The sequence below is a fragment of the Dendrobates tinctorius genome, unplaced genomic scaffold, assembly GCF_039654945.1.
Source record: "Dendrobates tinctorius isolate UK_male_01 unplaced genomic scaffold, ASM3965494v1 ptg000158l, whole genome shotgun sequence".
Classification (NCBI taxonomy): domain Eukaryota; kingdom Metazoa; phylum Chordata; class Amphibia; order Anura; family Dendrobatidae; genus Dendrobates; species Dendrobates tinctorius.
This window is the reverse complement of record NW_027361825.1, coordinates 940566-956458: the sequence shown is the minus strand read 5'-3', so window position 1 is coordinate 956458 and position 15893 is coordinate 940566. Positions and strand designations below refer to the sequence as shown.

General features: G+C 40.9%; 1 protein-coding gene across 1 annotated transcript in view; it reads right to left on the bottom strand.

Annotated features, from left to right (window-relative positions):
* Positions 1 to 15893, bottom strand: part of LOC141052170 (class I histocompatibility antigen, F10 alpha chain-like) — a 105011-nt gene that overhangs the window by 52908 nt on the left and 36210 nt on the right. Inside the window, exon 5 of the mRNA XM_073549397.1 lies at positions 415 to 693. Within this exon, the coding sequence (XP_073405498.1) occupies positions 415 to 693 (279 nt within the window). The remainder of the gene's footprint in view (positions 1 to 414; positions 694 to 15893) is intronic.

Sequence of the window (15893 nt, the reverse complement as noted above, 5' to 3'; positions counted from 1 at the left end):
GATCGTTGGTCTCCCACTGCCACACGCAGCGAAGCGTGCTGGCCAGCCGGAGACCAACGATCAAACAATGGCCCAGGACATTCCTGCATGATCAGCGATACCCAGCGGGGGGGTGGTCGCTGATGCGTGCCACATCCAGCGAGATCGCTGGTGCGTCACAAAAATCGGTGACTCATCAACAATCTCGCTAGTGATCTCGCTTAGTGTGAAATACCCCTTAGTCTAGTCCTGACTACTTCCAAAGTTCTGGCTTTATTTCCTCGGAGATTAAAGCCAGATGACAACCTTTCATGGGCAGCATTAGCCCGAACCATAGACTATTCCTGCCAGAACTGCAATCACCGTCTCTCCTAGCGAGTTTTGGACCTTACAAGAGAAAACTATTGGGTGTAATGCTATGTAGTATGACGGTACCTCTCCTCTCCAGATCCTCTCTCCCGTACTCGATGTACTCCATGAGAGAACTGATACATTCATCCTTTAGGTAATGTTTGCTCATTGTTCCCGCTTGTACATCCGGACGGTTGGCTCTCTGCGTGGTGATCTGCGCCTGTGCCATGGTGGGGATAAATGTCCACGTCTTTGTATCCAGAGCCATGAGCTCTCTCCCGTCATATCCGTGCTGCTCGTACCCTGTGATATTGCTGTCATCTCTCAGCTCACAGCCGTACATCACTTGATAGATATGGAAACCTGCACACAACACAGGAATATGTTACACGTCTCATACTACATCATTACTACTGTATTACTTGTACTTATAATTTTATGTGTAAAGTTTTTTGGTAATTTTGCATAATCATGGATCATGCCATCAGATGGATGGAGCTTATGATTGTTAGTGAAAAGAAGGGCGGCCATATTGCCATTTTGATTACTGATATTTTCTTTGAAATGTCAGAAATGATTTCTGTACATTTTGAGTTTTTTCTGTTACAGTGAGAAGAAAACCAAACTGCTGAGATGGGAACTTTATATTTTTCCTTCAGTTACATAATAATTCTGCACACAGAGATATTCTCCTAAGACAAAAATGCACTTTTACTTTCTTAAAAGGAACCTGTCACCAGAAAAAAAAAAAGACTATAGATTTGGGGATAATCCTCAGGTTAACAGCATTATTATGCTGCCTGGCGCCTGCACGCAGCCGAACGCTGAGGGAGAAAATGAACTGTATTGTTCCCGGAAGCTTTGGGTTTCAGTCACGGGGTCGATTCCGGCGCGGGTTGGGTTCGGTCACCACTCTGAGAATGCAAAGCAGCCACTATAACCGTGCCCCCCTCGACTGACAGCCGGTCGCAATGCAGATTCAGTGTCAGTCAGGTGCGGGGGCCGCGGTTACAGCAGCCAATACTGCCCCCATACAGCCGGTGACGCCCCCATGACTGAAACCAAATACTGCCGGGGAGAATAAAGTTAATTTTCTCCCCGCAGTGTTCGGCTAAGTGCATGCATCGGGCAGGTTAGTAACGCTATTAAACCTGCAGATTAACCCTATATCTGCATGTTAATAGAGTTTTTTTGGTGACAGGTTTCCTTTAAATATTCAGGTTTCAGGTTTATTATTGGACTGAAGACAGCTCTGGAGAAGTGTAATGAATAATCAAAAATATAAGTAGCCTAATAATTGTGCATGCAGTGTACAGTGCATTGAAAAAATATTCATACCCAGTGAACTTTTCCAAAATTTTTTACGTAACAAAATGTATATTGCTGTGAACAGAAATTTTAGAGTCTTGTCACTGATTCTCAATGAGAATTAGGCCTGGACTGTGACCGGGTCGTTCACACACATGAATATGCTTTGGTCTAAACCAGACCTCCACAACATATGGCCTGCGGGCTGCATGTGGTCCACCGAAGGATTTTTTGCGGTCCACAGAGAACCAGGAGACTATGGTTCTCAGTTTTGCATACACAACTGTATTAGTGTCATTGGTGTCGGGACAAGGACAGAGCAAAGCAGCACTTATCAGCCCTCAACCAAAAAATGTTATGTACCCCTGATTGAACCATTCCATTATAGCTCTGGCAATATTTTTTAGGGTCGTTGTCCTGCTTGAAGAAGAATGTCCAAGCCTCAAGTTTTTTGCAGCTTCTAACAGGTTTTGCTACAAGATTGTCCTATATTTAGCTCCATTCATCTTCCTATCAACTCTGACCAGCTTTCCTGTCCCTGCTGAAGAAAACTCTCCCCACAGCATGATGCCGTCACCACCATGTGTCACGTTGAACATGCTTGTGACGACACCATGTTTATTCTTAATTATGAGAGACATATTATTCAGTAGGCCCAGGAACATGAGGTATTGTTCATATGAACCTAAACATTGTCTCTAGTTGTAGGTTGAATTGATGTTTGTTGATTTGTTGAACGGATGCTAATTACCTATTGTGCCAGTCGCGGCAGCTTATTGTTCTGCTATTCTTGAGGCACAAATGCGCAGGTTAATTCTAAAGAGAGATTCTAGAGGACAGCAGCCAAAGCACCATGACTCGAACCGGAGGAATACAGCTTTGATCCACTGCCCATTACTGAACCTACGGAGACGTTTGAAGACCCAGGTTGGGACATTCTGGTCACCTGGCCACTTACCTCAATGTACTGCATCCGCTTCCTAAGCTTGTCACTACCTCCACCAAAAACAGGGTGCCACTAGTTGGGGTAGTTGGCCCTGAAAGTCCCAAAGTTGCAAATGTTCTAATTCCCGGCGAACCAGCGGAATGGTAAGACTTTACCATTTACACCATCTTATGTACTTGCCGGGACTGTACTATATGTTGCTGACTGATGGTGATCCAATAAATTATTACTGTAGTATGTACCCTCACTCCATGTTGTCTAAGTAGTATACTGCCCATGGGGAAGGAGGGGCATTCAAGTGGGATGAGCCCTAGTTCATGCGGTGTTTCTAAAGACAACCAGGCCAACAGATGACAAAACCTACTGACTCTCATGTCTCCACAATAGTGTTTTCAGGGTGATGTACAGTGTTACTTTTCCTCCACACGTAGAGTTTTGTATTTAGCCAAAAAAGTTCCTCTTTAGTCTTATTTGACCAGAGCACCTTCTTCCACATGCTCATTATGTCCTCTACATGGCTTTTTGCAAACTGTAAATGGGATTTCTTATGGATTGTTTTCAAAAATGGCTTTCTTCTTTCACACTTCCATGAAAAACATCACTAGTGGATCAAAGCCACAAATATCTCACATATCTAAGATATCAGCAATGGAGATAGTATTAAAACATAACTTTTAATGTTATATAGATAAAAAAGCTACCAAAAGATAAAGTGAATTAGTGCACTAAATAAAAAGACTGACTTATAAATCTATATCGTTACAGAGTATACTCAGAGGTATCTGTATATGTCACGTGACAGACTCCAATACATATATATATATCTAATATATAAAGCTGAATATGTGTGTGTGTGTGTGTGTGTGTGTAAGTTTGTATGTATGTGTGTATGTCTGGGATTGGCATCTGCACCGTTACAGCTACAGCCACCCGCGCGTTCCAATTCACCAAACAATTTTGCCCCTAGGTACATAATGGGGAAAAAGTCTATGTATGTATGTGTGTATGTTCAGGATTGGCATCTGGACCCCGAGAGCGTCATAGGCTATGTTGTGAGGAGAAATTTTAAACCCGCGCATTCCAATTCACCAAACAATTTGGCCTATTATTCTTATCATTTCTATGGTGTTATCGTCCTTCTGTAAAGCTGGAAATAACACAATTTATTACCGTGCCAACACAGACCACCCTCTGACACAGACTGCAGGGGGAGCCCAGTATCACACAGGATAGGATTAGATACATGGCTCAGCAGTCAGTATCATACAGGATAGGATTAGATACACGGCTCAGCATTCAGTATCACACAGGATAGGATTAGACACATGGCTCAGCAGGCAGTATCACACAGGATAGGATTAGATACATGGATCAGCAGTCAGTATCATACAGGATAGGATTAGATACACAGCTCAGCAGTCAGTATCACACAGGAGAGGATTAGACACATGGCTCAGCAGTCAGTATCACACAGGGTAGGATTAGATACACAGCTCAGCAGTCAGTATCACACAGGGTAGGATTAGATACACAGCTCAGCAGTCAGTATCACTCAGAATAGGATTAGATACACACCACAACATGGATTTGTAAAAACATTGTAATGATACAAGCTTTATTGGCACAACAAGGTATTAAAACACAATTAAAACCAAAAACAACCACATCTGCTCAGGAAAATAGCCAAAAGGCCCAATGAATACAAAATGCATGACATGTGTCCACAAGGGGAAATCAATCCTAAACCTAATGGCTCATGAGTCAGGTCACCAACACATGGGTTGTGGGCTTGGAGAGGATTCATGTTTCTAATAGGGGGGGCTCTTATAAAAAACTCCTATTGCGATCTGAATCCCGTTGGATCTTTAACCTTGGTTCTGTTGCTCCTGCAGGTTTAAATGAGGAATTGCTCTTCACAGGCTTTTTGGGTTAATCGCAGCATTATGGACTACCGAAGATGTTTGCGGTTCGTCTCTCCGCGTTCGATTGGTCAACATTACTGTGATCTGTCTGGTCCGATTTCCTGGGGACATTTGTTTTGCTTTATTTACGCCGATATGTTCCTGGGACTTTTTTTGGAATTATGTTTTATCCTTGTGTTTTTTTTTTTCATCTGCATGGTATTGGGGATTGTTTCTTAGGTGTTTTGGGGGGATTGGTACTTGGCGGTTTGTGGTCTGGCACGTCACGACCAAACAGGGGCCATGGTTTTTTTTTTCCCACCTAGGTTCAGCTTACAATCCTTGGCTCATGGGGCAGGTCCATGGTCTTTCATGGCTTATTTTGCCATTTTTTTATAGGCTTATTAGGCCCATATATGACATTGTCTAGGATTTTGTCCCTCTTAATTCCTGCATGGCTCACTGAGCGATTTAGGCTGGCACATGTATACACATGATCTATAACTATATAAGTGGCATTTTGCCCTTTTATCTTGAATATTTTTACATATCCATTGTATTTTGCATTAGGCTTTTTGTACTCATATTATCATAATCTTGTCTTAATCTTTCTATGAATAAACTTTATTGATATATGCTGACTGTATACTATTAATTATATATGTATTGATACATGTGTTTGCTTTATGATTGCTTGTTTGCCTCCGGAGGTTGTTTGCCTGATATGAGGTGTGAGGTTTGCGTGCTTTTGTAAACATCTGGGTAAATGCTGCTATTGCCATGGGTTGTATACTTCTGCGCGCACTTTGCTCTATGTGCCAGCCTTATTACAGTGCCTATTAGTGATAGCAGAGTTTCTGCACTGGATTCACGCAGGCGCTCTGATATGACCCGCATGTATACCTTTCCGTGCGCGGGCACGTGGTCTTTATAATTTTGGCTGAGACGTCAGCCTCTTTATCGCGCCTTTCGGGGTCCTTGGATGTCCGGCGTTATGTTTTACACAAGCGCACTTACATGGCCGGTGCTCCGGTCACGTGGGTTTGGTCTAAGTACCTCTCCCTCATCCTTATTTGAGATGTTACGTGTGGTCCATCTGGCACATGCGCGGTGATGCTGTTTGTGCTCCATACTGCACAGGCGCGTTCTCTTCACTGCATTCAGCCTCCACCCCCGGATACAGCCTGCAGTTCACCGGTCTTAGTGGTTTTTTATGACACACCAGCAGACTATTAGGTAATCAATTATGGTTTATGTAAGGTACAAGCAGGCAATGGTGTCATTACTTCCCCTGACGAAGCCCTGCTTGCCAGGGCGATACGCATGGGGCCACGGTTCTCTTCTGCTCAGAGCTCTGATCCAGGGCGTTTTGGCCCTCTTTTACACACTGCATGTTCGGTAAACTAAACCGTTATTCCTTTAGGCTTAACATTCTCAGCTATTGTGCTGTTATGTTGTTCCTTTTGGGGGGGTAGCTGTTTATCATGAGTGGTTTCCCTCTTGACTATTTGGATTAACCCAGATGTATTTAACCATTGTTTTTGCTTTTTTGTTTCTTTCCTGGGTTTTGGACATATTATATGCCTTTCCCCTTGTGGACACATGTCATGCATTTTGTATTCATTGGGCCTTTTGGCTATTTTCCTGAGCAGATGTGGTTGTTTTTGGCTTTAATTGTGTTTTAATACCTTGTTGTGCCAATAAAGCTTGTATTATTACAATGTTTTTACAAATCCATGTTGTGGTGTGCATTTTTTTGCAGTAGTGCCTTTTCTTTAGTGCTATTAATTATTTCATTACTGTCAAGCGATACTATATAGCTGTGCGCCTAGTATTCTTTATTTTGCATAGGATTAGATACACGGCTCAGCAGTCAGTATCACACAGGATAGGATTAGATACACGGCTGAGCAGTCAGCATCACACAGGATATTATTACATACATGGCTCAGCAGTCAGTATCACACAGGATAGGGTTAGATACACGGCTCAGCAGTCAGTATAACACAGGATAGGAATAGATACATGGCTCAGCAGTCAGTATCACACAGGATAGGATTAGATACACGGCTCAGCAGTCAGCATCACACAGGATAGGATTAGATACATGGCTCAGCAGTCAGTATCACACAGGATAGGATTAGATACACGGCTCAGCAGTCAGCATCACACAGGATAGGATTAGATACATGGCTCAGCAGTCAGTATCACACAGGATAGGATTAGATACACGGCTCAGCAGTCAGCATCACACAGGATAGGATTAGACACATGGCTCAGCAGTCAGTATCACACAGGATAGGATTAGATACATGGCTCAGCAGTCAGTATCACACAGGATAGGGTTAGATACACAGCTCAGCACACTATCACACAGTGTGCTGAGCTGTGTATCTAACCCTATCCTGTGTGATAGTGTGCTGAGCTGTGTATCTAACCCTATCCTATCACACAGAATAGGATTAGATACAGGGCTCAGCAGACAGAATCACACAGGATAGGATTAGATACACAGCTCAGCACACAGTATCACACAGAATAGAATTAGCTACACGGCTCAGCAGACAGTATCACACAGAATAGGATTAGATACACGGCTCTGCAGTCAGTATCACACAGGATAGGATTAGATACACGGCTGAGCTGTCAGTAACACACATGATAGGATTAGGTACACGGCTCAGCAGTCAGTATCACACAGGATAGGGTTAGATACACGGCTCAGCAGACGGTATCACACAGGATAGGATTAGATACACTGCTCAGCAGTCAGTATCACACAGGATAAGATTAGAAACATGGCTGAGCAGTCAGTAACACACGATAGGATTAGATACACAGCTCAGCAGAAAGTATCACACAGGAGAGGATTAGGTACACAGCTCAGCAGAGATTATCACACAGGATAGGATTAGATACACAGCTCAGAAACAGGATGTGCCAAAGGAGAGGACATTTTCATTCCAAGAATTCCACTCATTCCATCTGATTTGTTTTTTGATTTTAAACGCCTCCAGTTTCCAGTTCCACTGCTATTTGCAATGTCCATTAAAAATGCTCAGGGACAGTTCTTGAAAGTAGTAGGGATCGATTTGCAATCTCCATGCTTTTCTCATGGTAAAGTTTAAGTGGTCTGTTCAAGAGTTGGAACAGCCAAAAATCTGTTCATCTTTGCACAGAAAGGAAAAACCAAAAATCTTGAATGAGTTGAAAATAAAATACTATCAATACTTGGGTAATCGTTTAGTTAATTTGTGTTGCAAATCTGTAGTGCTGAATATATGATGTGAAGTGTTTTTATGTGCAATATAATCATTATAATTTGTTATAACTAACCACAGTTGGTTACTATGCCCAGGCAGCGCCGGGCTCTTCAGCTAGTAAATATATATATATATATATATACACAAATATTCCCAGTCCTGGAAGACCAAATGACTGGACAACAAATGAATTTTGGACCACATAAATTCAACTGTGACCACAAATTGACAATGAGTATCCTTCTTGCTAGGATAATAATAATAAACAAATATTCAGAAACTGAATGTACAACAATAACCTCTGCTCTGTAAGGGTTATCAAGAAATATTGATACTCATATGCATTATAATGACGTCATAAGTGAGAAATAAACTCCATCTACACATGCAATTAAATACAATATGGAATAATCTCACCAATGTATGTGGAAGACGTCAGCTGTCAGATGTGATCTCCATATAGCAGGGTTTCATCAGGAGAAAAGGGGAAAACTCACCCGGTTAGGCCCTGTAACAGCTGGCATGTCCGGACCCCCAAGACTCCTGCCTTTACAAGGGCAGTCCACATCTGACCCTCAAAAAACAAGCCCTGTACTCTCCCTGTGCATCCCGACGCGTTTAATCACTATGTCAATCTTCAGGGGACCTATTAGCACAACACGGGCATACTGCAGACAGGATAGGGGAAAAGTCCTCCCGAGCTTTCTCTATAGGTACAATGGAATAAAAGAAGCCAGATAAGGGAGCCTATAAATAGCTAATTGCCAGTCACAAAATAACATCCACCTATGTTGCGTTGACACGCACGCCGTCCATTCATGCAGTGGAGCGCATTATTCACATCATGGCCGTGGAGTATCCGGTTCCTTATACCGGAAGTAGACGTGGCTGACACACACGCTTATCCTATAATCATATACTAGAACGCATAGTTAAACATGGCCGCTCTACTTCCAGTTCGGCAAAACAGAGGTGAAGAATGCTTCAACACCTAATAATGGCATGCACGCATACTGTGCAGCTCATTAAAAAAACCCTATTCAAACACGGAAGGGTAGACATAGTTCCGGATCAGGTACCATATATAGAAAACATTCCGGATTGTTTATTGGAGAAATAACCAGTATAATAATAATTGCAAAAATGGCAATCCTGACAATTATTATGGATGTTTGGCAAAAAATTGACATGGAAAGCCTTATAAATAACTTGACTATATCTCCCATGAAATTATATAGGTGGATACTAGGTCACACTCCAGAACAGAAAATGTATAAGGTAGCTATAAAATAATGATAAACTAGATATTAACAGTCTATCGGCTACATAGAAAAGTATTTTTATATAGAATGCAGACCACCACAGCCGTTGTACTGGGAGGTATTTTATGGGTGGGGGGTACGTCTCTGGGGGGAAAAGGTTACTTCCGAATCTGATGTAAATGACTCCTGAGAGGGTAACTCTGATCTAAAAAATGTGCCCCTTGAATATTCTCAGTTCTGTCAGATGGTCCTCGATTCCCTCGTCCTCTCCCACTTCAAGGGGGTAACATTAATTCCAATAAATTTGTGGGTATTGAGCGGGTAACCAAACCACGAAGAGGTGGGAATTGGGACGAGCTGATCTTACAGAAGGAAAACAGATGGATATTCCAATTGAATAATGTGGCCCCAGCAGAGCTTAAGGAACAATTAAATTATAGCTACTATATATAGGATTTTCGAATTGTGGTGGTCTGCATTCTATACAAAAGTACTTTTCTATATAGCCGATAGACTGTTAATATCTAGTTTATTATTTTATAGCCATTTTGTACATTTTCTGTTCTGGAGTGCGACCTAGTATCCACCTATATAATTTCAATAATTTCATGGGAGATATAATCAAGTTATTTATAAGGCTTTCCATGTTAATTTTTTGCCAAACATCCATAATTATTGTCAGGATTGCTGTTTTTGCAATTATTATTATACTGGTTATTTCTCCAATAAACAATCCAGAATGTTTTCTATATATGGTATCTGATCTGGTTCTACCCTTCTATGTTTGAATAGGGGTTTTTAATGTATGTGTGCATGCCATTATTAGGTGAAGCATTCTTCACCTCCGTTTTGCTGAACTAGAAGTAGAGCGGCCATGTTTAACTATGCGTTCTAGTATATGATTATAGGATAAGCGTGTGTGTCAGCCACGTCTACTTCCGGTATGATGAACCGGATACTCAACGGCCATGATGTGAATAATGCGCTCCACTGCATGAATGGACGGCGTGTGTGTCAACGCAACATAGGTGGATGTTATTTTGTGATTGACAATTAGCTATTTATAGGCTCCCTTATCTGGCTTCTTTTATTCCATTGTACCTATAGAGAAAGCTCGGGAGGACTTTTCCCCTATCCTGTCTGCAGTATGCCCGTGTTGTGCTAATAGGTCCCCTGAAGATTGACATGGTGATTAAACGCGTCGGGATGCACAGGGAGCGTATAGGACTTGTTTTTTGAGGTCACATGTGGACTGCCCTTGTAAGGGCAGGAGTCTTGGGGGTCCGGAAATGCCAGCTGTCACAGGGCCTAACAGGGTGAGTTTTCCCCTTTTCTCCTAATGAAACCCTGCTATATGGAGATCACATCTGACAGCTGACGTCTTCCACATACATTGGTGAGATTATTCCATATTGTATTTAATTGCATGTGTAGATGGAGTTTATTTCTCACTTATGACGTCATTATAATGCATATGAGTATCAATATTTCTTGATAACCCTTACAGAGCAGAGGTTATTGTTGTACATTCAGTTTCTGAATATTTGTTTATTATATCCTCTAGCAAGAAGAATAATCATTGTCAATTTATGGTCACAGTTGAATTTTTTCCAATACTATTTCCATAGTATTGGAAAAAAAAACGGCGATCCGCAAACTTTTTTGCTGTCCGTTATTGCGGGAGACCACAAAAATTGCGGCGATATGGCCCGTAAAAACAGCCACAATAATAACAAACCGTAAAAAATGCGGTAAGTGTAAAAGTAGCCTAATAGTTATCCGGCGGACAAATTCTCCCACCTGAGCTGTGGATCTCTCCAGCTTCTCGCAGAGTGAACATGGGCCTCTTGTCTACTTCTATAATTAATGCTGTTATTTCTTGGAATGTCAATTTAGGTGGACGGCCATATGTTGGTAGGTTTTCAGCTGTGCCATACTCCTTCTATTTTTGGGTTGAACAGTGCTCCGTGAGATATTCACGGAGCACTTGGGCTATTTTTTTTGTAACCTATCAGGGATAATTTAATTTGTCAGGACTTTCTTAATCCCACAAATTCCTTATATCACAGACCGGGAAGGTCACGAGTACAACCCGCTGTGATCTTTGGAGCGAACTGCTCTCTGCTGCCCCCTATCGTCCCCAAAATTACGCGATTGGCCGACGATCAACGGAGAAGGGTGCAGCCTGTTCGCAACACTAGGTCGGCTATCGGAAAATTAATGGTGAGGGTATGGCATATACACCTCCGGATTCCAACACATGGAATATGTGTACACACCCCAGTACGGTCACAGTTAACTCTCCGATAACTCCAGACTATTGGCCGCCACCACCACTCTCTCTCGGTCGAATGGACAACGTATGATAGCTTATGCCTTTGAGGCGTAGTTTTGAGAACAGAAGGAACAGAATTATTACATTTTATATTTAATCCAATCGAAGCAGTGTTTATGAAAAATATACAAAAGATTTTACAAGCGGGACAAAACAATACAGCATAAACAGTTACATAAAATAAAAGGGATTAACAGGAGAACTTACTACACCGAAGCGATTTTGCCCAGCGAGCCCATACCGGGCAGCACCTTTCTGAACCCTGCTCATGAAGGTATTATTCACATGTTCAGGTTTTAAATATATTAGCTAGGACTGCTCCGAGAAGGGTATGCCTTGACGCGGCGGAGTGGCTTAGCGTACATTTTTTTGCAAAAAAACGTATCAACAAAATACCCTGGTTTTGTTAACATCTTTTACTAGCACTTGCTACTTACAGTTACATATATTTTACAACAGAGTATTTATGCACGTTTGTCATACTGTGTTCTGTTTCTGTGTCTTAGTTCTTGGGTGGTGTGAACAGGGTCTTATTGACCCGTTCAGTTTTTGTGCATGTGTCATGTGTTTTGAATCCATTGATTTCTTGCTTATGCAAGCTTTGGGAGATCCCCGCCTCTCTCTTTTGGTACATGCATAAAAAGCCATTTTGCACAGCGAGCCCATACCGGGCAGCACCTTTCTGAACCCTGCTCATGAAGGTATTATTCACATGTTCAGGTTTTTAAATATATTAGATAGGACTGCTCCGAGAAGGGTATGCCTTGACGCGGCGGAGTGACTTAGCGTACATTTTTTTGCAAAAAAACGTATCAACAAAATACCCTGGTTTTGTTAACATCTTTTACTAGCACTTGCTACTTACAGTTACATATATTTTACAACAGAGTATTTATGCACATTTGTCATACTGTGTTCAGTTTAGACAAAGTAGAGGGCTTCAAAGAGTCCCATCCACACAACCCTCTATGATGACCTCACAAGGGCCTGGTTGTGGGCTGGACTCAGCCCTTCATGATTTTAGAAAATCTCAATTTATGCAATTACTCCTCATAGTGCGATCACAGAAGGTTTAGACTGGTGTCATCTTTTGTATCGGGATTTTATCTATGCGTACTGACCAAACATGGCCTAGCTGCTGGCGGTTATATGGCCCTTATGGCATTGGGGCCTTTTGGTGGGAGTTATAAGTATGAGAAAAATATGTGTATTTTTGCCTAGTTATCTCTGTGCCAACAATGTACGTCTCATTAATATACGATGTATAGAAATTCCAATATTCTATGTTTTCTCTGCTGGTTTATTTTAACTGTAGTGACCATGGCTATTTGTAAAGAGTGTCAGGTCTTCTTTGATCCACTCAGATCCTAATAAGACTTTTCCTGTCTCTCTCTGTAGACAATACACAACCTCTTTAGTCACCTGTAATTGAAGAGAAATCCTCTATTTTAATTAGTCTGCTTCACATCTCTGTCACTGCCATTTTACATAAAGGAATCCACCATTTGTCTCCTCAAGACAAATGGTAGATGGAAGAAAAAAAAGGGAGGGTGTATGTGAGGGACCTCAAGGATTTTTAATACTTTCTATGACACTTTCCATGCTTTACTCTTCTCCACAACTTTATCCCTGACCTATCTGGTGGGCTCCTTGGTTTTCATTATGCGGTTTGATCGCTAATGTTCTAAAAAATAACTCTGAGGCCTTAACAGAATGGCTGTAGTTATACTGAGAAGAAATCACACACAGGTGGACTCAATTTACTAATTACTCCTGGAGGCAATTGGTCACTCAGGATTTTATTTAGGGGTATCAGACTACGGGGGGGGGCTAAATACAAATGGAATTCACAATTTTCTGATTTATATTCTTAAAATATTTAAAAAAAAAAGTATCATTTTTTCCTTTATGCTTCACAAATACATTGTGTTGGTATCGCATAAAATGTCATTTAAGTGTGTGGGTGTAACATGAAAAATGTGGAAAAGTTCACAGGGTATGAATACTTTTTCAAGGCACTGTATATCTATCTATGGTTTATATTAGTTAGCTCTATTTTATCCATACACATTTTTATATATTTTACACTGGTCTATTTTTTGGTGCCTTTTTTATCTGGTTTTATTAATCATGCCTTCTATTATAAATTTTTGGCTACCGTGATTTTATGAATTTTTATATATATCCATGGTGCCTTACTAATTTATATATTTGCGGGTTTTTTTTGCCTCTTTTTATTATATGGTACATGTATATTCATTATTATGTTGTTTTTTTGTGTCATGACTTAAAAAAATATAAATCTTTTAAACCAGTTATTTTTTATTATTCTTTTTATTATATTATTCTTTTTTATTTCAAGTGATCCTGCTGGTCCTTTTTTTCCCCCATTTCCGGTGGTTTTGTTTTTGTTATTTACCCGGATGGTCTGCCATCCAATTTTCAAGGGGTGGTATACTTATTTCATAGAATTTCTGTGTCATTCTAATACTTACGGTATTTGGATTTTATTCTATTTATATATTTTTAAGTAAACGCTTCCTCTTGTTTAATTTATAAAAATATAGAAAGATTTTACAAAGCAGACAAAACGATACGATATCTACAATTACATAAAATTAAAAGGATTAATGAAAGAAACTTACTAAATCTAGTCACAGAAATGGTTCAGATTTATGGAGGCAAGTGCTCCTAGTGAAAACTTGGATCAAGCATACACAACAATGTATCTTCCTGGCACTGAACATGTATCATAATTGGCATTGACTTTTTATTAGCACAAGTTATACCCACAAACCTCCCTTCTGGTCACTCATAACAAGGCTGGACTTCAAAGTACTATAAGATGTGTCTTAGTCTCATGAAATTATGAGATTCTCAACTTTCACAATATCTTTGCCCCTGAAGTTCCTTGGCAGGAAATAGTCATCATATTTTTATCTTGATTTTATCTGCTCATGAATATATATATGTGTGTGTGTATATATGTATGTACATACGGATGTGTGTGCAGGCGTGTATATAAAGGGTTTTTTTTTAATATATATTGAGATATACAGTTGTGGCCAAAAGTACTGACACCCCTGCAATTGTGTCAGATAATACTCAGTTTCTTCCTGAAAATGATTGCAAACACAAATTCTTTGGTATTATTATCTTCATTTAATTTGTCTTAAATGAAAAAACACAAAAAGAATTGTCCTAAAGCCAAATTGGATATAATTCCACACCAAACATAAAAAGGAGGGTGGACAAAAGTATTGGCACTGTTTGAAAAATCATGTGATGCTTCTCTAATTTGTGTAATTAACAGCACCTGTAACTTACCTGTGGCACCTAACAGGTGTTGGCAATAACTAAATCACACTTGCAGCCAGTTGACATGGATTAAAGTTGACTCAACCTCTGTCCTGTGTCCTTGTGTGTACCACATTGAGCATGGAGAAAAGAAAGAAGACCAAAGAACTGTCTGAGGACTTGAGAAGCCAAATCGTGAGGAAGCATGAGCAATCTCAAGGCTACAAGTCCATCTCCAAAGACCAGAAATGTTCCTGTGTCTACCGTGCACAGTGTCATCAAGAAGTTTAAAGCTCATGGCACTGTGGCTAACCTCCCTAGATGTGGACGGAAAAGAAAAATTGACAAGAGATTCAATGCAAGATTGTGCGGATGTTGGATAAAGAACCTCGACTAATATCCAAACAAGTTCAAGCTGCCCTGCAGTCCGAGGGTACAACAGTGTCAACCCGTACTATCCGTCGGCGTCTGAATGAAAAGGGACTATGGTAGGAGACCCAGCAAGACCCCACTTCTTACCCCGAGACATAAAAAAGCCAGGCTGGAGTTTGCCAAAACTTACCTGAAAAAGCCTAAAACGTTTTGGAAGAATGTTCTCTGGTCAGATGAGACAAAAGTAGAGCTTTTTGGGCAAAGGCATCAACATAGAGTTTACATGAGAAAAAAAGAGGCATTCAAAGAAAAGAACACGGTCCCTACAGTCAAACATGGCGGAGGTTCCCTGATGTTTTGGGGTTGCTTTGCTGCCTCTGGCACTGGACTGCTTGACCATGTGCATGGCATTATGAAGTCTGAATACTACCAACAAATTTTGCAGCATAATGTAGGGCCCAGTGTGAGAAAGCTGGGTCTCCCTCAGAGGTCATGGGTCTTCAAGCAGGACAATGACCCAAAACACACTTCAAAAAGCACTAGAAAATGGTTTGAGAGAAAGCACTGGAGACTTCTAAGGTGGTCAGCAATGAGTCCAGACCTGAATCCCATAGAACACCTGTGGAGAGATCTAAAAATGGCATTTTGGAGAAGGCACCCTTCAAATATCAGGGACCTGGAGCAGTTTGCCAAAGAAGAATGGTCTAAAATTCCAGGAGAGCATTGTAAGAAATTCATTGATGGTTACCGGAAGTGGTTGGTCGCAGTTATTTTGGCTAAAGGTTGTGCAACCAAGTATTAGGCTGAGGGTGCCAATACTTTTGTCTGGCCCATTTTTGGAGTTTTGTGTGAAATGATCATTGTTTTGCTTTTTGCTTC